The following is a 26,882-nucleotide window of genomic DNA, read 5'->3' on the forward strand; positions in this document are numbered from 1 at the left end:
TTGTACAGTTATTTTATTTTCAACTTTAATTTATATATTTATCTTTATCTTATTCTTCCCAGTTAAATTTACCCTTCATTCTAATTTGTGTTGTACAGTTATTTCATTTTTAACCTTAATTTATATTTTATTCCTTCCTAGTTAAATTTACCCTTTTTAATTTTTCATATTTATTTCCTATCTTATTCATAGCCTTTTCCTTTTTTGTTTTCTTTAGGTCACGAGCAGTTGTCCAAGCATTTCACTACATATCGTACTGTGTATGACTGTGTACGTGACAAATAAAATTTAAAATTTGAATTTGAATTTGAATTTGAATGATTCAGAGGTCAGTGTGAAGTGATTCAACAAATAGCAGAAATATTCCTCTGAGAGGGGTCAACAAACAGGCTCTATGTATACCTGCAAGTTGGTGCAGTGATTTCGACCTCTTACATCTATGCAATGAAACAGCTGTGATGTTTTCCCCTTTCGTTGCATATTTTTACTCCTTGTGAACTATTTGTACCTCCCATTTTCTCTCTTTTCCTACATCTTTGCTGTTTCTGCTGAGCTATACTGTTTTCATCATATATTTGCGTTTCTTGTTGGCCACTTTTTGTCACCAGTTTTCCACACAGTGTACTCTTTTTTGCACTGTTTTCATCTCATGTCTCCAGTTGTTTTGCAGTCTACAGTTACAAAAGAAATAGAAGAACCATTTTTCTGACCAAAGAGAAGATCCCATCTGAGTTTCTGCATGAAGTGTGGGTTCAGTTTTGGTAGCTTTTGTCTCTAATAAATGAAACCGTTATTTAAAAACTGCTTTTTTAAATTACTTGTTATCTTTGTCTTATATTAAAACTTGATTCGTGATCTGAAACTTGAAGTCATGATAAATATGGGGGGGGGGGGACCCAAAGAAATCGGGAAGATCACAAAAGCTAAAGATTAGAATCAGCAACTGGGGGGGGGGGGCATCTGTGAAATCCACACAGGAGTCAGAATTCAGTTATTTTAAACAAGAATCCAAAATTCCAGAGCTGAGGTTTGCTTTGCTGAAAACAGTCCAGGTTCACTGCAGCTCTCTCATTAGCTAATATCACCTCTAAAACCCCGAAACAGCGTCAGATCTTCAGCTTCCACGCAGGATCGCTGAGGAAAACACGACACACCTGCAGCCTGACCTTTGACCCGTCCTCCTCGACAGTCTCTGCCTCTCTGTTTACCTTCATCATATTTGCATAGCTGCTGCTGCCTGACCGGAGCGCTCGTCCTCGCGTGCTCACACACGCCCCCGCCCCCGCTCACCTGCCTGCCTGCCTCGCGCCAGAACCAATCCAGCGGTCGCTCGGTGCGCACAGACATACAGCAAGTTTCTGACGTCTGTTCTCGAAAAGAAAGGACTAAATTCACAGGATATTTTTCACCTTTTTTATTTTATTATTAATTTTTGTGAACTTCTGTGAAAGTGAAGCCTGCGTGTGAGCGCTCCGTGGATGACGGAGGAAGTTACGCGTAAAGAGGGAAATGAGGTTTACTGTGTGGGGGGGATCTAAGGCTGTAAGTGACAGTGAGTGAGACGTTAACATCATTAAAAAATGAGGTAAGAATCTCACCTGTCTTTCTAACACACTGACGCCGTTTAAATCGAGTAACTGTAGCGCAGATGTTAATGCGCAAAAGCGCCTTTTTTCCGCCTTGACGCACAGTTCACGTCGCCGCTTTAATTTATTACAGTTAAATCGGTTTTAAAGCGACAATAACCACCCAACAAAAGCAAGAGCCGCACGTCAAACGGATAGACCTATTTTAAACTGTTCTCACTCCTTAATATTTTATCCCTCTCGTTTTAGCCAATTACTAGTTTATTAAACTCTGACAGATGCTTCCATCATCCATCAGAAACAGAGACAGAGGTGGCTTTGTTACCTTCCCCCTTTTATCTTTTTTGTCTGAATTTGCTTTTAAAGCTCTCTACAAACTCTGATTTCCAGGTTTTCCGTGCAGGTAAAATCTCTCTGTGAGAGGCTCTTTCTAAACTTCACCAGCTGCCCTTGAACTTGTGCGAGAAATCCTTAAATTGTGGGACTTTCTTTGGCTTGACCAATGATTTTTAGTCGCCAAAGTCAAGACAGTGGGTCGAGTTTGTGGCATTCAGCACACAGAATTAAGTTTAAAATAATTTTATAACGAGATTTTTTTTGTATGCTTTCAAATTGCCTTTCTTTGTTATATAACCTAAAAAAGGTGGTTTAAAATGGCTTTAAGTGTCCTGTAAGTGTTAAAAAAGAGATCCTGTTTTGTACACTTTATTAAACTGTCAATCTTAACTATGAAATAGTCTTTTACACAGTTTTGAGAACCTGGACCAGGTATCTGCATTGATTTTCTTGGAAAGCCCCTTCTTCTTTCTGTAAAGTGCTTCACAGACACAGAATAGAGTAGTGAAACCAGCAGGCATTGGAAAAGGACCACAAAGTAAGAACAATAACTGCGCTGTCTCTGCCACATGAGCAGACACAGTGCTCCTGTGTTAGAGAGTGAATGAAAGAAACCACGCTGTTGTCATTCAATCTCAAAGTGTGCGGCTTAAAGCTGACCTCCTGCGCCGGGTGCAGGTTGGTCAAGGTGAGCGGTTTGAATCAGATGAATTACCGGGTAATCCCTCCATGACTCTGCTATTAAATCTGATATCTGATGTTTTTTTTGCAGCAGACTGGACAGATCAAAAGGATATTTTAATCTGTGAATTGATGGGGACTTGGAAGTGGCAGTCATGATGTTTTGCACACTAATCAGATAGAGTGAGGAAAGGGGAAGAGGCAGATCAGAGCAAACCACTGCATCTAGGTGGTGGCTTGAAAAAATGTTTCCAATGCTCAGTGAGTGCGTCAGCTGCGTGTCATTCCAGTACACACCTGAACAGGGTAACAGTGTGTTACTGGGGAAGTGCCTGCAGCCAGACTAACAAGTTTTTTTTGCATAATGGGGAAAGGACTAGAAGAAGTCAGTCATTAAAATAGCATTAAAACCGAGGGCAGGTACAAACTGAGTGCGCGTGTTATCAGGCTTTGGAAGCTGAAGGTGAAGGCTTGGCTTGGTTTAACCTTTGCTGAATGTGTGGTCTTTCTGTCTTTTTCTTGTTGACAGGGAGACCCTTCTTCCCCCCAGTATGGATCAGAGCTCATCTAAAGAGGTTATCTTGCAGTTTAAGATTCCTTATCGACAATCTTTGGGTCCGTAACACATCCAGAGGGAGCGTCTTTAGCCTCATCGCCTGACTTGCAGAGTGCTGAAAACAGAGGAGCTGGACTCTCTCTGAAATACTCTCTGACTCTTCTCCTTGCTGCTCAGACGTTAACAGCATCCGACAAGGGAAAGTAAAGACAAACAAACACTGTTCTAGTGTGTTTTTGTCATGCAGAGGAGCTGACGGGCACAAGGGGAAAAGCAAAGTGACAGGTTGGCAGACTGTGAAAGCCCTCGCACTCACACTGGGTCACCATGCCAGACGAGTCCCGAGGCATCCAGGACGAGGGGAAGCCTGGAGCAGAAGCTTCGCAGCTGTCCTTGGTGCCAAATATTGTTGTCGTCTCCAACGACGGGGAGGGCAAAGTCAACGGGCGCAACATCATTGAGCTGGAGGACTTCACAGACAACTTAAAGCGCTCTGCTAAAAGCAGAAATGGTAGCACAGGCAGCCTTGTCATCGGAGGCGAGTCAGGACTCAGTGCATCCCAGGTTTCCGTAGAGGTGGGAGTGGCCAAGACTGGACAGGCCCCCGAACCAAACAAAGCCAACTCTTTGGTGAGGGGAGCAGGTGCAGATCGTGATAAGCTACAAAGTGACAGCAGGGATTCGATGCAAAAGAACAGCTGCAGTGATTCGGACTACGGCAGCTCAAAATCCCTTCCCGGTTACGGTGGCGCAAGTTTAAGCGCTGATTCCTGTGATGAAGAGCTGTCTGAGCTCGATGGAAATGTATTCGAAAAGGCTAGCCGGATCTCTCCCATCAATCTGTCTGAATCCAGCTTGAACACCTCTCAGCTTGAGCAAACCCCTAAAAACAGTCATGACAACTATAGCATTAATTCTAAAACTGACATAACTACTAAAGCAAAAACGAAAAATTCACTGAGTGGAAGCTCGCCAGAATTACCCAGTGTTTCCCCCAGGGCCAGCCAATCCGGGGACAGCATCGACATCAGGTGGGCCAACGAAGATGACGACCGACGAAGCAACCTGTCCAGGCAGACTGTGATAGAGGGCGTGTGCTGCTGCTATCAGGCCACCCACAGGGCTTGTCTGCAGTGCGTGGAGGAGACTCCGTTAATGGTGTCTGGACTGGTGCTGACATTGGTCTTCAGTTTGGTCATTATCATCGTCCTCGCCGCCACAAGGGTGAGAATTAAAGTGAACACTAACCAGCCATGCTTCAGTTTGGGAAATGCACCCCACTGAGCACCAGAGGTCCATTTCCTGGTCCCTTTATGTCTGATTTTGACGCAAGAGGGAAGTAGATGTCCACATCACACACAGTTGCTGTTTCCAAAATAAAAGAACGTGGATCTGTAGTTTCTTGAGTTCAAAATTTGATTGAAATTGTAGATCAGACAACATAATCAGTATCTTATTCTTACCGTATTCAGAGTTTTTTCTAGTTTTTGCTATGTAACTTTGCACTGTCCACTTTCTGCTGTAACAGAACAAATTTCCCACGTGTGGGACTAATAAAGGTTATCTTATCTTATCTTATCTTATCTTAACGCAGAGTAGCCTCATTGATGGCTATTTTAGTCCAAGTTTCCCTGGGCAAGATACTTCACCCCAAAATGCATCCATCGAGGTGTGATAGGCTGAGAGATTAAAAGTTCTTAGAGTTCAGTAAACAGTAAAGAGCTCTATAACTGTGTGTGTGTGTGAATCTGACTTCTGTTGCGCAGATGGTTGCCAGTAGGTGGCCTGTGACTGAGACCTAAAGCAGCAAAACATAGCCAGCATATAGAGTCAGATAAGTGCAAGTCACGTAGATGCCAAAGAATTAAAAGAAAAGATCAGAACTGCCACTTTTGAGATTATCAACATGAGCGTAAGCAAAGGAGAAATCTTACAGCCAGCGGCACCAAGAAAATGGAGGATTAAACCTGTTTCACCAAAACGCAACAGCATTCCTGTTGCACTTCACTTAGACCACATGACTTCTTACAATTGCAAGTCACTGTTGTACATGAAAGCCGTACATACAAGTATTACCTGCCTTTGAAAAGTCTGTTTTAAGTACTGTTTTCTGTCTCTAAAAAAGGGTGATCTGTAAGAACCGGTTGCTATCGTATCAGACGATACAATAAAAGTAAAACATCAAATTATCTAAAAAGCTAAAAAAAAATTTTATCATTTTCAGATAAGATCATATAAGTTAAGATATCCTTTATTAGTAGAGGTGGGAATCACCATACATTCCTCGATACGATATTATCACAATACTTAACGCACGATATGATATTATTGCAATTTTTTAAAATATTTTGCGATATTCAGATTCTGTACATAAAGGTAAACTTTATCAATATTCATTTTATCTAATATCAAAGTCTCACACTCCAACTTAACTCAATGCAACCATCTGGTACAATTATAGCTATTCTGAACTATGCAATTTATGAAAACTATGCAGCCCATTCAGCAACTGAAGAATTTGAAAGTAAATTAAAACAAAATATAATTTTACATTAAATAAAAAAGTTTTAAACTTAATTAAAATAAAACATGTCTTAAATTAAAATAAGTAAACTGTCATGTTTATTGCTGCCATAAAAAAAGTTAAACACATTTGGACAGTGAAGGAATGTCAGGATTCTTGCTCAGAAAAAGGATCAACATGCTCTGAAGCATGTTCCAGTCCACAAAAACTTTTTTTGTAACAAAATATCGATTTCTGCTGTCCCTGTATTGATACATTATTAGCAAACAAAATATCACGATACTACACAGTATCGATTTTTTCCCCCACCCCTATTTATTAGTCCCATAAATGATAGGTAGATAGGTACATTCATATCATTACAGCAGTAGATTGGACAGAGCAAGAATAAATAGATCCAGTATAACCAAAGAACAATAATATTATACAAGATAAAATGTACATATATGCAAGGTAACATTTTCACTAATGGTATTTACAAAGGCTTCCCTTTATGTCTAAATTTTGGGTGGGGGGGAGAAAGTTGATTAATCGCCTTTTTAGGCTTGAACAGAGGCTTTCACTCGAGCTTATCCCAAACATTCACTATTCACCTTTACCTGCTCAACAAGTTTTCTGTTTTGAGGTCTAAAAGACATCTAAGAAGTTAAATAAAATATAATCACATTTTGCTTCTCATTTATAGCCCAGCTAAGCTATATAATGACAAAGGAGAAAGCACTTCTTTTCATTGTACTCGTGAATTTCAATTCACTTTATGTTCTCTGAAACACATAAACCTACATTTGAGTCATAATACTGTCCAGTCTTGTGTTTGCACAGCAGTATTTAGTGCTAACGCTAGCCGCACACTGCATGTGCATCACCAAGCTAGCATGCTAATCTCCCTCCTGTTTAATTTATAAATACCAACTTTTAAAGTGGATAGATGACCATAACCCTTAGTCAAAACTAATATTTCCATTTTAAAAATAACCAATCCTCCCTGTCATTGTGAAAATTAAAATACCTTTACTTCCTGTGGCTGAAGCAGATTAAAAACATGGCACCACCTGTTTGAAGCTGAGCCCGGCTTTCACGTCTGATGAATACAAGCATTTTAATTTTGCTCCTTTGTGCTAAGCAGGCAGGTGTTTTTTGGATATAGTAAACAGCAAAGTAAGCTCTTCCAAATGCATTAATATTAATAGGAAGTGCTCCTTTCCCTGCCACTGTTAATGCTGTGCAGGAGTTTGTGCAGGAGCAGACACTTTAGTTTTCTTTTAGAGCATTTTTTAAAACTTTCAAACAGCTAAGACGTTGGTGACATTAAAGCACTATTTCACTTTTTCTGTCGCTTCACAGACAATAAGCGAACATGTGGGCGCTCTGTCCATTGTTAGCATTGTTCTTTGCCTGAGCACGATGCTGCTCGTCTGCCTGCCCTGGCTGGCCACGGTGAGGCGCTGTCGAGGAGCGCTGGCCCTCTTCGTCTGGGGGATACTATACATCACTGCGATGGTCTTCGTCTTCACGGGCGGACAAGTGACAGCGTGGGAACAGGTGAGTCCCAATGGTCCTGAGCACAGATAAATGGGAGGGTTACATCAGGATGGGCTCCGGTGTAAAATCTGCGCCAAATAAACGTACACATCTATCCGTGGTGGCAACTCCTTGGGAAACAAAGGAGAAGTTAAAAGTGAAAAGACGCCCAGGACAGCTGGGATAAGCTCTAAACTGCTGCATGTTTCTTTCTTCTTAGGTCGCGTTCTTCCTCTTCCTCTCTCTCAGCGTGTACACGGTGCTGCCTCTCTCGCTGGCCTGGGCCCTCATGGTCGGGATAGGGACCAGTGTTTCGCACGTCATCATCATCAGCGTCTACGTTCCTGTCACCAGACCAGAGACACCAGATCTGGCTGTGCAGGTTCACACACATATCATATTTGAATATATTTAAACTAGTTTCTAACGGCACGAGGGTCATGTTAGCCTTCCTCTTGTGACGTTAATTGTTTTTCCCTATTTCTTATTAATGAAAAGGGTTTGGTCGTGCTGAAATTATAATTGGTGTGTGTGCTTTGGAAGTTCATATGTAAATTTTGGAGAGATGCTTCCTTTTGCATGAGCCAGAAAAGAAAAAAAACAAACCTCAAATTCAAATAGAGTGATATAGCGGTATCAACAGGGCTCAGTTACTTTGGAAAAATGTAAATCACCTGTTGTTATTATTAGTGAAGTCATAAACACATGCAGTTGTGGTCAGATGTTCATATTCACTCATCATGTGCGTGACTTTTAATGATTTCTTTTGGATTTTCAAGGGTCAGATATAGACACACCCCCCACTAATAATTGGGTTACTGTCTCTTGACATGTTGGGTCTTTTGATATCCATCAACAAGCTTCTGGCATAATTCTGGCTAGATGTGTGACTACTTATCTTGGCAGAATCACTAGAATTCATTTAAATAAGTTGGTTTCCTGGCACAGACCCGGCTTTTAAGCATAGTGAGGATGGGGACTGGCAGCGGCTCCCGGGCCTGGCAGATCCCCAAAGAAGGCATCCCCTAGAAAGCAGTAATAACTGTGTGTTACGAAGGTCATGGACCTCTGCAGTAATATAAGTGGTAGGCCTGCTAGCGAAGATAAGTAGCCCCTGGCCTCAATAAGGTGGTCGAGGGGACTTTTGAAGGTCTTTCCAGAAGTTTAATGTTAGCCTACTCTATCGGATCCAAAACCAGTTTTTATGTATGTTTGGAAATCTCAGTATCTAGGGTTACTTCATGTCAAGTTGTTTGTAAGTGGCTTAGCGGCCCTTCTGTTTTGTTTGCTAGTCTTTTGCCTCATGTACATTGTGTTTAGTTTTCCTTCCTTTCCTGTCCTGGTTTAGGTTCATCTGGTTCGTAATTGCCCTGCTGTTTGGTTTTTCCCGATAACTCTCGTGTCTATTTAAAGCCTTTGTTTGCCTGTGTTTGTTTTACTGTTTTTCCTCCTCTGTTTCCTGTACATTGCCTGCATGTTTCCGCATTTGGATTTGAGGACTTTGTTTTGGGGGTCTGGGATTTTTCTGCTTCTGTAAACAAAGGTCAGTGTCTGTTTATTCAGCTCGGCTTTTGAGTCTGTATTTGGGTACGTGCTTTGCAATTCATAACAGCCTCATCTGACAAGAAAACTTTTCTCTGGATGGCATTTGGCTCGTCCATGTGGAGAGCTGCAAATTCCTGTCGAGATTGAAGCAGAGGCTTCTCCCTTGGTCAACGCCCTCTCAATCCATGATGTAATATTGGCTTCAAACTGTGGACAGTGATGCTGGTGTTCCAGCAGTTTCCACTTCATGTTAGTCTTGAGCCTTGGTGGTTCGTGGGTTATTCCTGAACATCCGTGGGTCTTCTTTCAGGTCTTAGTGGTGACACATCGGATAACTTGTACTTACATAAAATCATTTAAACTGATGAGCTTTTGTAAGTCTACAATCTTTCCTTCTCAGATCTTCTCGATGAGTTCTATCAAACAAATCATTTTTATGCTGCAAAGAGAAACTACCAGTTGGAGTCAGTCATGACCACTTACGAGAAGTTAGTGAGAAGACACTGTAGAACATATTAAATGTTTAAGTGAGTGCATGTATATATTTGAGCCTCTATGTATACTTTTAAGCAGTATATGTTCAACCTTGTCCACCGTGGACAAAGAACAGCTCAAAGAAATCATTAAAAGTCCAAAAATTGCCACGGCATTCATTCAAGCTCATGATCCATGGATCAAATCAAATTAAATGTGTTTGTAAGCAGCTGTGCAGTTTGCAGTTCTCAGTTAGTGAAACATATCTCGTGATCTGTGTCTCTAATTTTCATATAACAGCGCATATGAGAGGACGGCTTTAAGTATAAACACCCCCTCTCCTCTGACTGTTTCTTCTCTCAGCTGGTGGCGAACGCTGTGCTGTTTGCATGCGTGAACGCCGTGGGAGTTTTTCACCTGTACAGGACTGAGAAAGACCTCCGGATATCCAATCAGAAGCGAGAGGAGTTCAGCGCCATACGCTCCCAGAAGGAAATAAAGAAATATCAGCAGGTCAGCTTCTCAAACAGACGTGACTCACATCAGGCCCACGAATTCCTTTCAGACCCGTTTCATTGTCGTTTCATTTGGGCAGAGCATTCGTCCGCTCTGCTTACCTTTGTTTAGCACATTGCAGTTATTTGCTTACATGAATGACACAAAACTAAAGTATCTGACCCCGCCCTTTACTGATTTTGGCTTGGAGCGTTTTATTGCCTTTAATGAAATATAATTTTGTTTCGATGTCTCTTTCGCTGCCAGCGTGACGAGCCAGAAAGTTAATTTTCTTCGCTCCTGCTTCAAATTTCCGAAATAAAGATACAAGAGTGTGCTTTAATCCATCCTACAGCTAAAGTAGTAAAATAAACAAATGAGATAATTTGATAAATTAATCTCTCCTCCATTCCTCTTGGGGGCAGCTCATTTAATTGACTCGTATGTGTAATCGCTCTCATTAAAGTCCTCTTTATGTGACACTGTATGCTTTTCTTGCTATTACTCCAATAGATTAATCATTCACTTGTCTGAAGTCGAGCAGCGTATATAATAGGCGAGCCTGAATGGGAACCATTTACAGCAAGTAAACAAATAGATGAAACTTGATCCACCGAGTAAACATGGCAGCGCTTCAAGGAGGCTTTTGATGGCCATCTCTTTCTTTTACAGCCATTGTGAACTCCTCACCCACCTTCTCTACACACACACACACACGTAACCCCCGTCCTGTCTGTTTCCCCGGCAACAGGAGCAGCTCCTGCTGTCCGTGTTGCCACGGTACATCGCCGTGGAGCTGAAGACGGAGGTAATAAGCAGGCTGTCGAATCCCAAGAGCGACGACGAGAATAAATCAACTTCAAACAACTTTCACAGCCTGTATGTACGGCAGCACAGAGACGTCAGGTGAGCATCGCCGGAGAAAGTGCTGATTGTCCTTTCGTGATGTCGACTGTGATATCGTTCTATTATTCATGTTTGGTGGGATTAACTATCTCAAGAAGTACACAAAGTCCTGAAAATGTAAAAATATGCAGTGAATGACATCAGAATAAGAGATAGCAGACATTTTCAAGCAGGTTAGTGGGGCGGACTCGCCGGCTGTACACACGTGTACCAAGAAAAGACTTCAAAAGTAGGAAATCAGGAATGTCAAGCTGACTTTGCATCGTGGGACGCAAGCACTGATCTTAAGGGGGTCAGAAACTCTCCTAAGAAGACGTTTAACTACTCTTTGAATCGCTGACATACCTTAATATAAGAAAAATAAGGTTTACATAACAAAGCAATGCTGCTGTAAGAAATCTAATAGGAGTAAATGTGTCAAATATCAGAAAAAGCTCTGGGTGGTCATTAATGAGACTGACCCGTAATTATAAAACAGAAGGTTTTTGTTAGCTGACAGAAAAGCTGTAAAACTGATGAAAATACAGTTAAAAGTGGGTCAGATTCGATTGGCGTCTTTACCGGCCCAATTCCGGCACACGGCCCTTATGTTTGGCACGCCTGTATTAAATTGTCTCAAATTCAGGTGTGGACGGGTGAGGTCACAGTGAAAGTTTCCAGCACACGGTTCTGCTGTTTATACCACCCCCCCCCTCCACAAACAAATGTAGTAGTAGCGTCATCTGTTTGTGTCTGATGTCTGATCAAATGACATAATGCTGACGTGAGAACAAGGCCCGGGCCCCTTCCTGAAGACAACACAAACACAGCGCTGTGTTTGTGAACCACTTTGATCTAGAGAAACATAATCATCTGTAACCACATGGCACCAACTTTGATATGGCGTCATATATGTGATATTTACGTTGTTCTTTAACATTACCGCAGGGTGCTGTTAGTTCAGACTTACCAAATTATGACCAAATGTACAATCTAAACATAGAAAGGTCTATATTTAGATTGTACAATAGGGCTACACCTTTAACATTTACACACCTGTTCTTATGTGTGTAAAAAGAGTTTGAGTTAGCTGATAAGGTATCTTAGCAGTTTTATCTAAATGCTTATAAAACATCCTGATTTTAGCTTGGTAGCAGGCTAACACAGTCTTGCAGTGCACTTGTGGAAACCTCAGAGGTGACGATGAAGGCAGTTTATTCGTTAGTCGCCAGAAATGGGAAGGTGTGAGGGTGGCGTGCAATGATTATGATGATTAGAAGGACTTTAAGGCATAGAACAGATCCTTTAATGAATGGATGAGTGTCAGTTAATAAGGCTTAAAGTAAAGTGGTGTGTTTGTCTGTGTGGGTTCATGTAGCATCCTGTACGCCGACATCGTGGGCTTCACGAAGCTGGCGAGCACCTGCACACCCGAAGAGCTGGTCGCTGTGCTCAACAAGCTCTTCGGCAGATTCGACGACATCGCCAAGGTGCAAATACCAGCTCACCCACCCTGAAATAACCCTTTCATTTCCCCACAAAGACTTGCTTTGTGTCAGCTCTGACCTCCCGGACTCACTTTCTCGTCCCTTTCTTTCCATATGTAGAGGAATGGGTGTCTTCGCATTAAGATCCTGGGGGATTGCTACTATTGTGTGTCTGGTCTGCCTGACCCCATTCCCACCCACGCCAAGAACTGTGTTAAGATGGGGTTGGACATGTGCACTGCCATCAGGTCAGTTTATCTCAAGTTATTTCAAGTTTTACTCATATGTATTTCAGGCGATTTTGTTTTTCTCCACACATACAGACGACTGTAAGAAAAAGAAATGTGCTTTACGTTTGTTTAAAACGTCTGACGTGCCAAAAATAATTTTCCATCTGAGTGAAGCACGTCGGTTTTGTGAATTTGCATGTGATGTACCCTGTTTAAGTTCCTCTTTGTGCTTGTTGCGCTCATATTCAAATGTACGACTGAAAGCAGACTTTATCCTGCTGCTGGGAGCATACAGTGGCAACTATAAAGAGTCCATAATACACTGGTGCTGTTTATTTCAGTGAGGTCTTGTGTGATTTTGTCCCACAATGTTCATGAAATGTCAAAATATCTGGCTTTGTTTGCACGGTTTTGCTCACATTTGGATAAAAATAGGTGTATAAATTTACATTACAGTGTCATGTGTCAGTCTGATGGGAAGATTAGTGATTGACATTAATGATTGGGGGTTATTTTAATAGTCTTTCATTTTTGATTTCCCCTCTAAGGCATAAATTAAAAACAACATTTTGTACAGAAGCAGCTTCTACAGGGCGGTCAGTGTGGGTTATTGTTTAAACTAACGAAACGTTAACATGAGATTATAATGTTCTTCCGCTGCATCACCATCTTTTCTTGTGTTTCACTGCACAAACAGGGGATTGCCACTTCTGCAAAGTATTTGCAGCCCTTTGTTTCTTATTTTTGTTGCTTTCATCATTAGCAGTTCCCAAGAACAGAAGTTTAATAAAATACAGTGTAAAAAAAATAGAAATGGAAGTAGAGAATAACAGAACAGAAGTTTCTTTTTTTTTAAACGCAACGGAAGGAAAAAAAAAAGGAAAAAGATAAAACACACACAATGGATGTTTTAAAGATAAAACACAAAGGAACGGAAGTGCTGGATGTTTTTGATTTTTGATTTCTTCTTATTTTCCTTTCTTTTGTTTCTGGGTTTGTCTGTCTCACTGGCTCCTTGTTTTACTTTGAAGGTTTGCTTTTGCATGTGACCTGATCTGGTTTTACTTTCTATTCCTTCCTCTCCCGTTTCCCCCTCACTCATTGTTGTCACCTGTTGACTTGTCTTTCCGTCTCTGCCCTTTGTTGAGGTCCACAGTGGTGCACTATGAGATTAACGGCTCAGCGAGCTGTGTCGAGCTTGACGTCAGAGTTTTCCATGTCAGGAAAATTGCTCGTTTCTGACCTAGCTAAATCACCATGGTAACTGATGCTGAACACAAAACCTAGTCTGGAGCAGGTCCGGAGTTTTTCCTTCCCACTGTCACCAAGTGCTTTCAAATACGGGCTGTCTGATTGTTGGCGTTTTCTCCGTATTATTGAAGGGTCTTTGAAGCAATGTATATAATATATATACACTTATATATATTGTTTTATTTGTCTTTTGGTACTTTTTCTTATCTTCTTAGCACTGTGGACGAAACAAGGCCAGAAATGATCAGGGCTGAACTTTACTGATTTGATTCATGCCTTTGTCTCCCTGTAGTAACCTGCGAGAGGCAACCGGGGTGCAGATCAACATGCGAGTAGGCGTTCACACGGGCAACGTGCTCTGCGGCGTAATTGGCTTGCAGAAGTGGCAGTACGACGTGTGGTCAGATGACGTCACCTTAGCCAACCACATGGAGTCCGGAGGTCTCCCTGGGTGAGAGACGCTTAAAGTCAGTTTAAACATAATGAAACTCTGAGCTGTGTGTATTTTATTATTTCTACTGTTCATCTATAGGCGGGTCCACATCACAGAGGAGACGCTCCAACATTTGGACGGAGCGTACGAAGTTGAGGATGGGGACGGGGGGAGTCGGGACCATCTTCTGAAGGGCAGAAAAACATACCTGGTGATCGACCCCAAGAAGCCACACCGTCCTCCCAGGAGGCACGGACTGGTAGGTGTCTGCCCATCTATGAGGCACGGGTCAGGTATTTATATCAAACAAATGTGAACTTCATCCTACTCCTTTCCAAGTTTATAAACTATGTGGTAAATACAGATATTCACAGAAGCTGTTTGGTTTTTTCTTATACTTTGGTTTTCAGTTTACAGTGTGTTATGTTTTTATTTTATCAGTCAAATTTTTGTAGTATTTTTGATCCCTGGTAACCTTATTAATACCCACATTAAATTTTCCTGTTAAAAATACTGCAGCCAATCAAGCTGAAACACCTTTCATTTCCTCGAACCTTGGAAATCCCAACCTCTGACTTCAAATAAAACACGTGTTTGTCTTCTTGTGAATTTCTTTACAACTGCGGGGAAATCATCTCAAAAGGACTCGTGAAAATACCATCACTGTTCCCGCTCACTTGACCCGCGACTAAACAAACTTGTGACACGTTGTCTTTAAAAGGCAGAAGGTGCCAGATTGAATCTTTCGAGTGTTTTCTCGCTCTTGTGCCGCGCCAGAAGATCAAACATGTTGTGCCTCATTCCATGTTAGGAATTTCAGCCGTGTTTGTGCCCAGCTTAAGGAATCAACACGTTGCTGTAATATGTAATTTCACAACAGCAACCACAATGTAAACCGTTACGTGTAAAAAGGGAAGCTGTTAGATTAAAAACTGTTAGGAAGATGATAGTTGCGTGTATTGTAGCTGTTAGGAAAATGAATCACAGTTCAAATCATGTTAAGCTGTAATATTTGCCCCAATTTCAGCCCAGCCATCTTACACCAGGGGAGAACAGGCAGCGAGCGTCACTGCGGATGTCTCAGTACCTCCAGTCCTGGAAGAGCGTCAACCCCTTCGAAGGCCTAAGCAACCCCGAGGCCAGACGGCCCAAGAAGTCAACCACCGTACGTATCTGTGCATTTGTGCTGTTGCTGCTTAGTTTCTCCCTCAGAAATGCAGCGTGTCACGTCACCTCCTTTGCTTGGCCTCTAATCAGCGTTTCATTATTAACTCCATTGTGTTTATCTTTGTTTGTTTGTGTGATTGATTCAGGAACGCCCGGTTTCACAAGATGACTGGTTAGTAAAAGATCACCAAAGATCACTAGAGAAGTCATGCAAAAAAGCATTAGTTGTTTATTCAAGTTTAATAGAAATAAATAGAACAATAACATCCATCCTTTAATCCCTGGATGTGTCTAACATGTTCCTCTTTCTTTCCCAGTTTGGTCATTGATACCAGTGTTAGGGGATCGCTGGACACGCTGGACATTAAAAGGTAAGATTTATTGTTTTTGTGCTCCTGTAGAGTTAAAACGGTTTTAACAGTCCTCTGAAAAACTCAGCACACCCCACGATTCAGTCGCTCGTAGAACTTTTTTGGTCCACTGTTCTTGGCAGTGAGGATTTATTTATGCACAGTCAAGCATTTGTTTCAGGTTGAGGTCTGGACTTTGCTTGGGACCAGTGTTGTGTTGCATCAACCAGTTTCAGCCAGGCTTTAGGTGACTGATAGATGGCCTCAAATTTGACTCTAGAACACTTTGGCAAACAGAGGAGTTCACGGTCGACTCAGCGAGCACAAGTTGCCCTGTGGTTGTAAAACAAGCCCAAATCATGACCCCTCCACCACCGTGCTTCACAGCTGATAGTCTGTGTTTGGCTGCGCTTTGTAAACCTAACCTGTTCATTTTTGAGAGAAGAGGCCTTCCATACATGTTCAATCTTTTTCTAACTGTGCTGTCATGAACTTTAACATTTAACATGCCAACTGAGGCCTGTAGAGTCTGAGCTTTGTGCAGTTTCTCTGAACATAGCACAGTCTGACCTCGGGGGTGAATTTGCTGTCAGATCATGTCATTGTGTTAACAAACACCTGACTGCTCCAGAGCAGCAAATTAGGTGCTCTGACACCTGCTGATGTTCAGTTAATTAAGGACATTTGACATTAACAGTGCCTGACTCCAACCGTACCCTCTTAACTCCTGTGGACGCCGTGGGGGTGTATGTAGCTTTTCATTAAAATTAATTTAAGAAACTTGATTTGTTGAATATTTCTGGCTTCTGTGATTCGTCCTCTGATTGTTTTCCAATCTTTCACTCAGGAAGAGAGCAAAGAAGCTCAACTGTTTGACTCTGCTGTTCAACGATATCAACTTAGAGAAACAGGTAGATTCATTCAGGTCAAAGATGAGATTACTGGACTTTTAAGCGCCTTTAAGGTTCTATTGAGCATTTTTAAGCCATTTACACTATTTTTTTGTTTGTTTGTTTTCAGTTCCGCTTTTCAGAAGTGGAAGGTTTGCACCACTCAATGAGCTGCTTAGGTTTAATTTTCGTCGCTCTTTTCACCGTCCAGATGCTGGTCTCTAAGACGTGAGTAATACTGTTTCCTGCTTGCCGTCTCACAAGCGCACACGTCTTTTATTATTTGGGGAGAAAGTGGTGTGAACTATGAATTTTCACTCTTCCACAGGAACTTCGTGATGGCGGTGTCCTACGGTGTGACCTTTGCAGTGATGGTGGTGTTCTTGTTCATTGCTTTCACTGGATACTTGGAGGTAAACAAACCCAGGCGGGCTGTGTTTAATACATATCAACAGGTGATCCGCCTTTTATCGACAGTCCAGGTTTCAGTGTCAGTGGTTCTTCAAATGAAGAGAAAACACGCGTACGTGCACCTGCGGTGTGAACGGTCCAGGTTCAGGGTTGACTGACGGCTCCAGAGGAACACACAGGAGCTTTTGCACATTTAGTCCTGCATTTTTTATTTTTAATACAAGACAAAAGCAAAGAAAACAATGAAAACCAAACCATGCACACCCCAATCTTATACCAACTCTCGCTGAGACACATTTAACACGCCTCTGTCCATCTCCTCAGTCCGTTTCTGCACAAGAGTACCCCTTCACTTTTACCGAGTGTTATCAACGTTATCATCTCACTTTAACTCTGAAAAGAGCAGCGATTTAAATTCAGTTTAATTTAATTAAATAGTGCTTCACAGTTTGGATGAAAAGTGCAAACGTCTCAATATGCAGACACTTGTTTATGCACAGTTAAAGCAACTAAAATCGCTGCAAATAGCTTTATTAAGATAGCATTTTTTTTTATTGTTTCACAGAAATGGCGTTCCAAGATGCCGGTGGGTGTCCAGTGGATATCTGGGCTATCCCGCGGCGTCGCCACCAGGGCTGTGCTGCGGTTGTTTGTGATCATTATCTGTGTGCTCATCACTCTGCTGATGGCCATGCTCAACCTTGTAAGTTCCTTCATCGGTCGTTCTGCCAGTAACGTCTCAGAGTAAAAAACAACTCTCTTTTTGTTTCATTTTTATTTATTTTTATTTTTTTAAAGTGCTCTTGACCAACAGTTCTCATTATAATGAGTGTTACCTTTTTTAAGGACACACTGGACACCAGCAGATGATCCTTAGAGAAAAAATCCACCAATCTACTTTTCTCTGCATATTTCAGAGTGGCCTGTTGTTGTGGGCAGTCTAAGGCACACCTGTGCAGTATTCGTGCTGTCTAATCAGCACCTTGACACCTGTGAGGTGGGACGGATTATCTCGGCAAACGAGAAGTTCTCACTAACACAGATTTAGACAGATTTGTGAACAGTATTTGATAGTAATGGGTCCTTTGTGTCTGTAGAAAAGGTTTCAGATCTTTAAGTTCAGCTCATGAAAAATGGGAGCAAAAACAAAAGTGTTGTGTTTATATTTTTGTTCAGTGTAGAAACAGTATCAGCCTCCCCAGAACTCTCCCAGATCTCAACATATGCCCTATATAATGTATTTCAAAGCACGTTTGCATCTGTTTCAGTAAATCACTGCAATTATTTCCTATATTCCTAACAAAATAAAAAGAAATTAGGGGTGACTCAAGACTTTGGCACAGAATAGCGTTTAGCTATAAATTCATTCAAAACAAAACAGTTTATGGCTAAATAATTATTGATCTTTTGTAGATTAACTAAATGGGCCTCTTTACTCTGTTATATCTCATTTACTGTTTTAACTTTAAATTTCTTGCAGCACTTCCTTCCTGGAAATAACTGCACCAGCATAGCCAACACCACAGTGTGGGAAAGTTTGAAACTCCACACGCTGCCTGTGAGTAAATAAATGCTTCACTGCACCTTTATTACATGTTAAATAATGTACTTTATCATTTCTTTGGGGCAGTATGATAGTTTGTTAGATTTCTTCATAACATTGTTATCTATAGATCTATGTGACTTGTTTTTTTGTCTCTGCACAGACTTGAACGTTGCTAAAATACTTGACATTTAGCTCCTACATTTCTGAAAGATATTTGGCCAAGAGAGTTACATAGCTGCTTGAACTTATTGGAACATTTCACTCGAAGTATTCCAAGTCACGCCTAACCTGTTGTACTCACATATTTCTCCTGCTACCTCCCTCTGTCCAAACATGCAGTATTACCTGTACTGCTGCCTGCTGGCCATGCTGGGAGTGATTGTGTTCACCAGGACGTGCATGTCTGTGAAAACACTGCTGCTCACGCTGGCTGTCGTGGTTTACCTCGCCCTCTTCCTCTATGTTTTCGAGTCAAGATCAACCTGCCTCATCGAACTGTTTTATAATGGTTCCAAGTGAGTACATTTCACTTCTCCACATATGGAAAAAGCCAACGCTGATAAACAAGCAAAGCACTCGCCTCATTCTCCACATTTCCCAGAGCAATGGTTACAATAACTTTGCAAGGTTCAAGTCCTCCAATATCTCATGTTTGTAGCAGATTTTAATAAATAGATTTCAAAAGGCACTATTGCATCAGTTGATACCATAGTGTCTAAATGAAAATGAAAAAAATAATAAAAATAAATATGTTTAAAAAAATAAAGAATTGTAAAACGATCAATAATAATAATAATAATAATAATAATGAAATGCAAATAAATAAATAAACAAATAAATAAAATAAAATGATAAAATTTAATTATAAAATAAATAAATCTTGAATGAGTTTGAATCTTAACCTCAAGGTCAATCTCAGGTTTTCAGAAAATGCTGTGAACACGATGACTGGGAAGGAACGATTTTCAAATAAAAGGACATGAGGGGTGGTGGTTAGTATTTTTAAATGTTGGTAACCACATTTAAGCTGTAAATGTGATTTTAAAGACAGAACTTTTCCTCTTATGTTAAACTTTTCATGATAAATAAAGCTGCAACTAACATCTACATGTGTTTTCATGTGTCTTTTTAAAAAGCCAAAAATGAAAGAAAAGTGTAACAGTATTTTACTAACACCCCCCAGCCCCACCACCACCACCACCCTCCCCTCCACAATAAGAATAGTCTAAGCAGACAAGCCCAGACCTCCCTCAACCCCCAGGCTGCCTCCTCTAGTCTCAGTTTATCTAGTGTGACACCCTGGTGTTCTCAAGCTGGCTGACAGATGTAATCTACAAACAAAACACTTCATGTAGGAAGCATCCCAGTCAAATACCTGAACCACCTCAACTGCCTCCTTTTATGTGGAGTATTGGGTCTACTCTGAGCCCCTGAGCTCCTAACTCTGGGGCTACGTCCACACTCGCCCGGATAGATTTGAAAATCCACACTAGCGTTTTCAGTCATTTTCACAGAGTTGTGCGTCCACATTGAAACGGCTAAAACGCTTACGTTCCAGTACAGCGCATGCGCAAAAGCGAGTGAGAATTAAAGAGTTTGAAAAGCTATCCGGAGCATGTACAAACTGATGTTAATCTTTTTTAGGGCTGTCAAAATTGAGAGCAATCAAAACAACTGCTGTATAATGCCCTCCGCTATCTTTGTTTAATTGGTCACATGACGGCATCACATGACTAAAATGCGTCATCGTTTTAGAAAGTTTCCATTTTCGAGTGTCCGCACTGCGACGGGACAGCTCCGTTTTCAAATGTATGTGTTTTCGTGAGCGTTTTCGAAATGCTCGATGTCAATGTGGACGGGAGGCCAAAACTGAGAGAAAACGATGCGTTTTCAAATGAAAACCCATTAGTGTGGACGTAGCCTAAGTCCTCCACCCTTTTCCAGTTGAGAAGCATGACCTTTTTGAAAAAAAAAAAAGGTAAACACATCACCAGGATTTTGGTTTATAAATGATCGGACACAAATCAGCCGCTCCACTTTAGAAGTGTGCTGCTAATCTTTAATAGGGGGGGTCTTAATTATCCACTTCAGCTTTAAGCTATTTGTTTTAGAACAGCACTGAATGTGGACGAGCCTCCACAGGAAGTAAAAGTGTGCAGGGAGAGGGTGTAGGAGATGAGGTGGAACTGGGCCATAGTGTGCTTTGCCAAGCCAAAGTGTTGGATTTCCTACTCTTTGTCTACCTCTGAGAGTCCAGATTGTGAATCCTGGTCTGGAGTTTCACATCAGCATTACTTATTCATCGGCTTTCTATAGACTGAGGCCCGCCTGGGGGCGCCGGCCGCATCGGCTGTGTGTGATACAAGACACTGGTCTTTGAACATATGTAATGGAAACATGTTAGAAGCCTGCACGGTTCTACAAATAATAACATGCATGGGATTTTCCACAGGCCCGGAGTCCTGAAGGACCCTCAAATCATGTCTGGGATTTGGCTGTCCATCTTTTACATTGTATGCATCATACTGGCCAGACAGGTGAGTGTGTGTGTTTGTGTGTGTCCGTGTGCAAGAAGTTCTTTAACAAAGGAAATGCCGTGCATGTCAGATCCGGGTTTAAACCAATGCTTCTTCGCTTCTCTCTCAGGATGAGCTGAGCTGCCGTGTAGATTTCCTGCTGGAGCGCTGCTTCAAGACAGAGAGAGATGAGATGGAGACCATGGAGAACGTCAACAAGCTCCTCCTGCAGAACGTCTTGCCACTCCACGTCGCCTCTTTCTTCGTGGGCAAAAACATCAATAACCAGGTAAGTAAGACATTCCCAAGGTGCACAGCTTCTGTCCTTTATCTGTTCAATACAGATCCAGTTGGAAACAAGCCTGATATTCATATTTATCTTCCACTGTGTGACATTCCGAGGAATTTAATGAGGAAATATGAAAGTGGGTGTGTAAGGAGGATTTGCAGCACCACATTTTTGTCCTTGGAGCTTTGCATGATTCACAGTTCAAAATAATTCTTATTTATCAAGAACTGCTCGATTGAGGCAAAAATCAGTTATCCCGTTTGATTATTTGGCACAATTGAACATAGATTTAAGGAATATTTTTAACAAACCGGCACGGTGGTACAGTGGTTAGCGATTTAGCCACACAGCAAGAAGGTCCTGGGTTTAAATCCACCATCTGGTCTTTCTATGTGTGGAGCTTGCATGTTCTTCCCTCTGTGTTAGCTCTGTGACAGATTGGTGACTTGTCCAGGATGTACCCTTCCTCTCACCCTGTGGCAGCTTGGATAGGTTTCGGCCACCCACCTGCAGCCCTGAATTGGATAAATGACAGAAGACGGATGGATTGATGGGGAAAAAAAACTTTATTTGAAAGCCAAAAAAGAGAATTTAGGTTTAAATCTAGTCGGTTGCACACCCCTATATTTGTCTTTTGGCTTTGGTGCAGCTCCTCAGTTCATCCTCTATCAAAGACAAGCTGCTTTATCTCTGCCTTTAAGCCAGTTTTCTTCTGATTGGCTGTCCCCTGCAAACAGAAGGTTTGTGAACGATGGGCATTCTTGGCTGAGATGGCCATATTACGGATGTCCACTCTGTTTGACATCATACAGTGAAAGAGTAGACGACAATCTCAAAAACAGTGCTTAGAGTGGTTTTAATTCTCATGGCCTTTACTTGTACATACTCTGACCTCGTGTGAATTATTGGTTAACAGCACATATTTGACAGGAAATAAAGGGAAAAAAGTTTCTGCTTCATATATTTTTCTTACTATTTGTACCACCTCAATCGTTCAGTCAGCCATATTTGAGAGTAGTTAGTCTGAAAACACTGTGGAGGGAAAAAAAATCAATGATTTTTGGATGTTGAGTGAGTTGAGTGTTGGCACCAACACGCTAGTTTCCAGTTATGAAACCTTTTTGGAGTTTCATGTGCAAAAAGCAGCAGAACAGGTTTGACTTGGCTCCTGCATGCAAATTGGATGAAAATAGGCTTATGCTGGAATTATTTTTTTAATCATAATTTTATTTTACATCCTTTCAGGACCTGTACAGTCAGTCATATGACTGCGTGTGCGTGATGTTTGCATCGGTGCCTCAGTTCAAGGAGTTTTACAACGAGACGAGCGAAAACAAAGACGGCCTGGAGTGTTTGCGATTCCTCAACGAAATCATATCAGACTTCGATGAGGTATGAGGAAGCTGACGGTGTGAAGTCCTGCTGCTGTCAGCACCAGCCTGCTGGAACGTTTTGTCTTTTCTGCCTCTTTCTCACTCTCTCTTCCTCTTTGTGTCTCTTTCACGCAGCTTCTTTCAAAGCCCAAGTTCTCCTCGGTGGAGAAGATTAAGACCATCGGCAGCACCTACATGGCCGCTGCAGGGCTGACACAGTTGGCTCCGGGGGATGAAAGAAAGGTTTGTGACCCTGAAGTCACAGCTTTAGGTTATTACCTGCAGGTTGCACACAGGATGACTGACATACTCAGGAAAGGAATTTGGATTTGCAAATCCAGGCTTGCAAAGCCGTCTTCTGGTCCACTTTTAAAGTGTAAACAAACTGCACACGCTCCCTCTGACTGAATACTGTGATCTCTGGCTCCCCCTACAGAAATGTGACATGTCCTACAGCCACGTGCGCTCCATGGTGGAGTTCGCCATCGCTTTGATGGCCAAGCTAGAAAACATCAACACACACTCTTTTAACAGCTTTAAATTGAGGATTGGTGAGTCTCTGCAGAAGAATAATGCAGATGTTACAGATTATTTATAGTCTGGTTATTTATTGTTATTTTCAGAGTCGAATCAGAAGTTGCATGATGTCTGTTTATTTTTCATTTTTATAAACAGCTAAATGATTTAAAGAAAGACAACACGGGTGCATGGATGGTGCTGATCTCACCTCCTCAGACAGTCTTGATAACCCTGAAATAACTTCTGTCTGCTGTTCACCTTCAGGGATCAACCACGGCCCAGTGATTGCAGGAGTTATCGGAGCCCATAAACCTCAGTATGATATTTGGGGGAACTCTGTTAACGTGGCCAGCAGGATGGACAGTACAGGAGTACTGGACAAGATCCAGGTCAGTTTTGTTTTTTGGAATATATCCTGAGTCTGTTTCTCTCACCAGTGTTTGATGGATTTGGTGTAACAAGCCTATAATATGATAATAAAATATTGTATGGTGGTTTATTGATGTTTGTAAAGGCATTAATGCATTATTAAAGGACGCCAGTCTGATGAAAGTTTCAATATTGTTCAGTAAGATAAGATAAACTTTATTTACTGACTCTCAAAGGTTAGGAAAGTGGTTTGTTACAGCGGCTACAACTCAAACACGACCTAAAATAGCTTATAGAAGAAGAACAAAATATATGGCTCAATAAAATGACATAAGGACACAATACGACAAAACAAATATTTCAAGGTAAAGTTCTATTAGATAGAAAAAAATCTAATAAAATTTTAATGGAGACTATTTTTGTTGTGTGTTTTTTAGGGGTATTTTTAGTTTTCTGGTAAGAATGCCACACAACAACACTACAATAAATGTAATGGTTTTCTAGGCCTGCAACTTCTTCCTTTGTCCGGTTTCCTCAGTATTTTAAGGACATCCCGCTCATCAGGCTGAGATATGCCAAGTTTTCAGCCAATAGCTGCCTGTGAATCACCTTGTTGGTCCAAAAACACTATTTCATGTATGTCAAGCTGCCATGTGCTGGTTGTGTGAAGCAGGCAAGAGAGGACTCAAGCGCAGACTCATGGAGGCAAATAATAAATTTTTTAAGTTAATTATAATTTATTGCAGAATATCAGACAATGCAAAACTAACTAAAACTGGAATGTACAAGTAACTAAGCAGGCAGGCAGGCAGAACACACAGCAGGGAATGAAGGAGACGCAACACTGGACAGTGGGAGACAGAGGCTTAGATACACAGTACAACGACGAGGGAACAGAAAACACATGGGAACACAGCTGAGACAAATTAGACATGACGAGACCAGGGAAGCTAAAGTAAGCACACTGAACATGGAACATAAGACCTTCACAATAAAACAGGAAATGAAGGAATGCAAGACTAACACACGAGTTTGACAGAGCGGAGGAACGGCAGACAAAGGGGGGACATGACGGGCTGGGGGAAACGTAGAGTGGAACGCAAGAAAAACAAGACACAAGAGGGAATCTAATAATCAAGGAACTAAACAGAGACTACTAGTGAACCAGAACATAAACCATAATACAAAATATTACCAAAACACAAGAGACTCAAAATGTAGGGTCAAATTGACCCAGAACCATGACACAAGCTATGCTATCTTTGGCTTTTTTTCAATAGATTCAACTAAAGAAATGAAAAACAAATTAAGTGTTTTTACAACAGGTTGTTAGTAACAAAGTGGCTAAATTTGGTCCCTTGCTTTTTGTTTGGGAGCCTTTTTTATGCTTGAAGGATTCAAGCATAAAAACAACAAACATTACTCTTAAAAGGCAAAAAGAATGAACTGAAAACGAGTGAAAAAGCAGCCAATGTCCAAAGAAAACTTTGAAATACCTTCATAAAACCTGGAGAACTACTGTCCAAGAGCATTTTAAGAATGACAAGAAAGCTGACTCTTTGGAAGCAAATCTAAGGCTTTAACATCATACTGTACCATGTATAGATAGATAGATAGATAGATAGATAGATAGATAGATAGATAGATAGATAGATAGATAGATAGATAGATAGATAGATAGATAGATAGATAGATTGATTGATAGCACCATCGGGTTCTCGTTACAATAAGGTCTTGATGTCTACTCCCCTCGTCATTGGTTGGACGTGCTGAGTGACAGGACGTGGTCGGATTCATATAATCGAATTAACTGGGGTCAGGACTTTTCTTAATGTGACTCCAGCACAACACCATCTTTTCTTTCATACTGAGCTGTGAGCTCTGCCTTGGCAGCTCGTTGCCTCTTGTGCTTTTCTGTTGCCTCAGGTGTGGTTTTTTTTTTGGCACAGCAGCTTAAAGATGCCTGGAGAGACATATAACCTAACTCTTTTTATTGTCATTTTCTGGCTCGCAGGTGACCGAGGAGACGTCCCAGATGGTTCAGACTGTGGGATACGGCGTCACTCTCAGAGGAAAAGTGAATGTGAAGGGGAAGGGGGAGCTCACCACCTACTTTGTTAACACGGATCACACGTCTCCTGATTTCTGATCAAGCCTTCACTGCAGGCCACGGCCCAGACACAAGCTGCAGGTGCTTGTTGTTTGTCTGTAGCAGCCAAGCTCACACTTGCATGACTCATTCTGGGGTTTTCTTTTTTTCTTTTTCCACACGGAGAAACACAATCAGTGTGAAGGACTTAAAATAAAACACCACTGTATGTTCAGCCAGGCCGGCAGTCATTATAGACACCTGCACGGCCTCTGTGTGATGTGACGGCAAAGGTCAACACCCGGCAATCATTCACATTCACCGAAGAGAAGCCACCTCAGACTGGTCAAAGGAAGGCGCACAACTGCGAGCAAGCAGCCGAAAGCAGGGAGCTTTCCACGCATGCTGCCTACTGTTTCTGTACTGTATCTGTGTTTCATGTGAAACTGCTGCAGACACTTTTCATTGTATTATTATCAAAACATTAAATGAAATATGCTTTTTTTGGTACATTGATCGTGGCTGAATCACACAGTACTCGTGTATGAAGTTAGAAGGTACCAAAGATCACTGCTGTTATATGAAGGATCATATAGGATTTACATTTAGAGGATTTTATTTTAGATTATTTATGTTTTTCACTACAGACATTTAGGTTTTAGCTCAGATATCTTTACATTTTTCACTTTTTTTTTTTTTTTTTTTACTGTATTGCTGCATTTGCTGTTTTCTGATATAATGACTCGTCATTGAAGGAAAAACACTGGCACTGCTCATAACTTTAGCTACGCCTGTGAAAAGGGTTTATATGTGCAGCTGGAAACAGGTTTGGTAATATTTTTGCTTTAACCTGAGGGAATCACAAGCTGTTCCATTGGATAGGAAAGAAAAATATTTGTGTAAAATATATTTATTTTTGCGATTTTTTTTAGTTATTGTTATTATTCTCTAACCTGTGCTTTTATTGTGAAATTCTGAAAAAAAAGGACTGGCTGGTCATATGTCCTCACTGCTGGAGCCAGAGAGATTTAATAAAACCATATAGCTCTGAAATATGATTTATTTATCGAGTGTGGCCCCATAGCTGTCATTAATTATGCTGTAAAACATCAGAATATCAGTATAATTACGCCATTAAAAAAGAGTCACATGATGCACATTTGGAAATTTTGCACTTTAAAAAGACTTATTTTATGTTTTAAAGGATCCTATTCTGATTGTGCTCAGAATATTTCTTCGTCTTCTTTTTTGGATGTGTATTTCTGTGTAAGTTGAAGAATTCACTCTATTTATAAGCTAATAAAAAAATTAAAAAAAAAAAAACACATGTGGTGTTTGTGTGTGTGTGTGTGGAAGCTT

General features: G+C 41.2%; 1 protein-coding gene across 1 annotated transcript; it reads left to right on the forward strand.

Annotated features, from left to right (window-relative positions):
• Positions 1-1,356: 1,356 nt before the first annotated feature.
• On the forward strand, positions 1,357-26,815 carry LOC146579776 (adenylate cyclase type 2). Its single transcript, XM_085264863.1, has 26 exons — positions 1,357-1,585; positions 3,133-4,383; positions 7,028-7,225; positions 7,425-7,586; positions 9,587-9,736; positions 10,470-10,624; positions 11,982-12,093; positions 12,211-12,338; positions 13,864-14,022; positions 14,104-14,263; positions 15,032-15,169; positions 15,318-15,343; positions 15,489-15,542; positions 16,369-16,432; positions 16,542-16,639; positions 16,740-16,824; positions 17,388-17,525; positions 18,303-18,380; positions 18,708-18,883; positions 20,821-20,905; positions 21,015-21,173; positions 22,419-22,565; positions 22,682-22,789; positions 22,983-23,097; positions 23,330-23,454; positions 25,449-26,815. The coding sequence occupies exons 2-26, from the start codon at positions 3,487-3,489 to the stop codon at positions 25,581-25,583; spliced, it is 3,852 nt and encodes a 1,283-aa protein (XP_085120989.1). The 5' UTR covers positions 1,357-1,585; positions 3,133-3,486; the 3' UTR covers positions 25,584-26,815.
• The last annotated feature ends 67 nt before the right edge of the window (positions 26,816-26,882 follow it).

Source organism: Mchenga conophoros, linkage group LG3 (genome assembly GCF_057382185.1).
Source record: "Mchenga conophoros isolate Kocher_MC1m ecotype Shallow Benthic linkage group LG3, M_conophoros_male_GT1.1, whole genome shotgun sequence".
NCBI lineage: Eukaryota > Metazoa > Chordata > Actinopteri > Cichliformes > Cichlidae > Mchenga > Mchenga conophoros.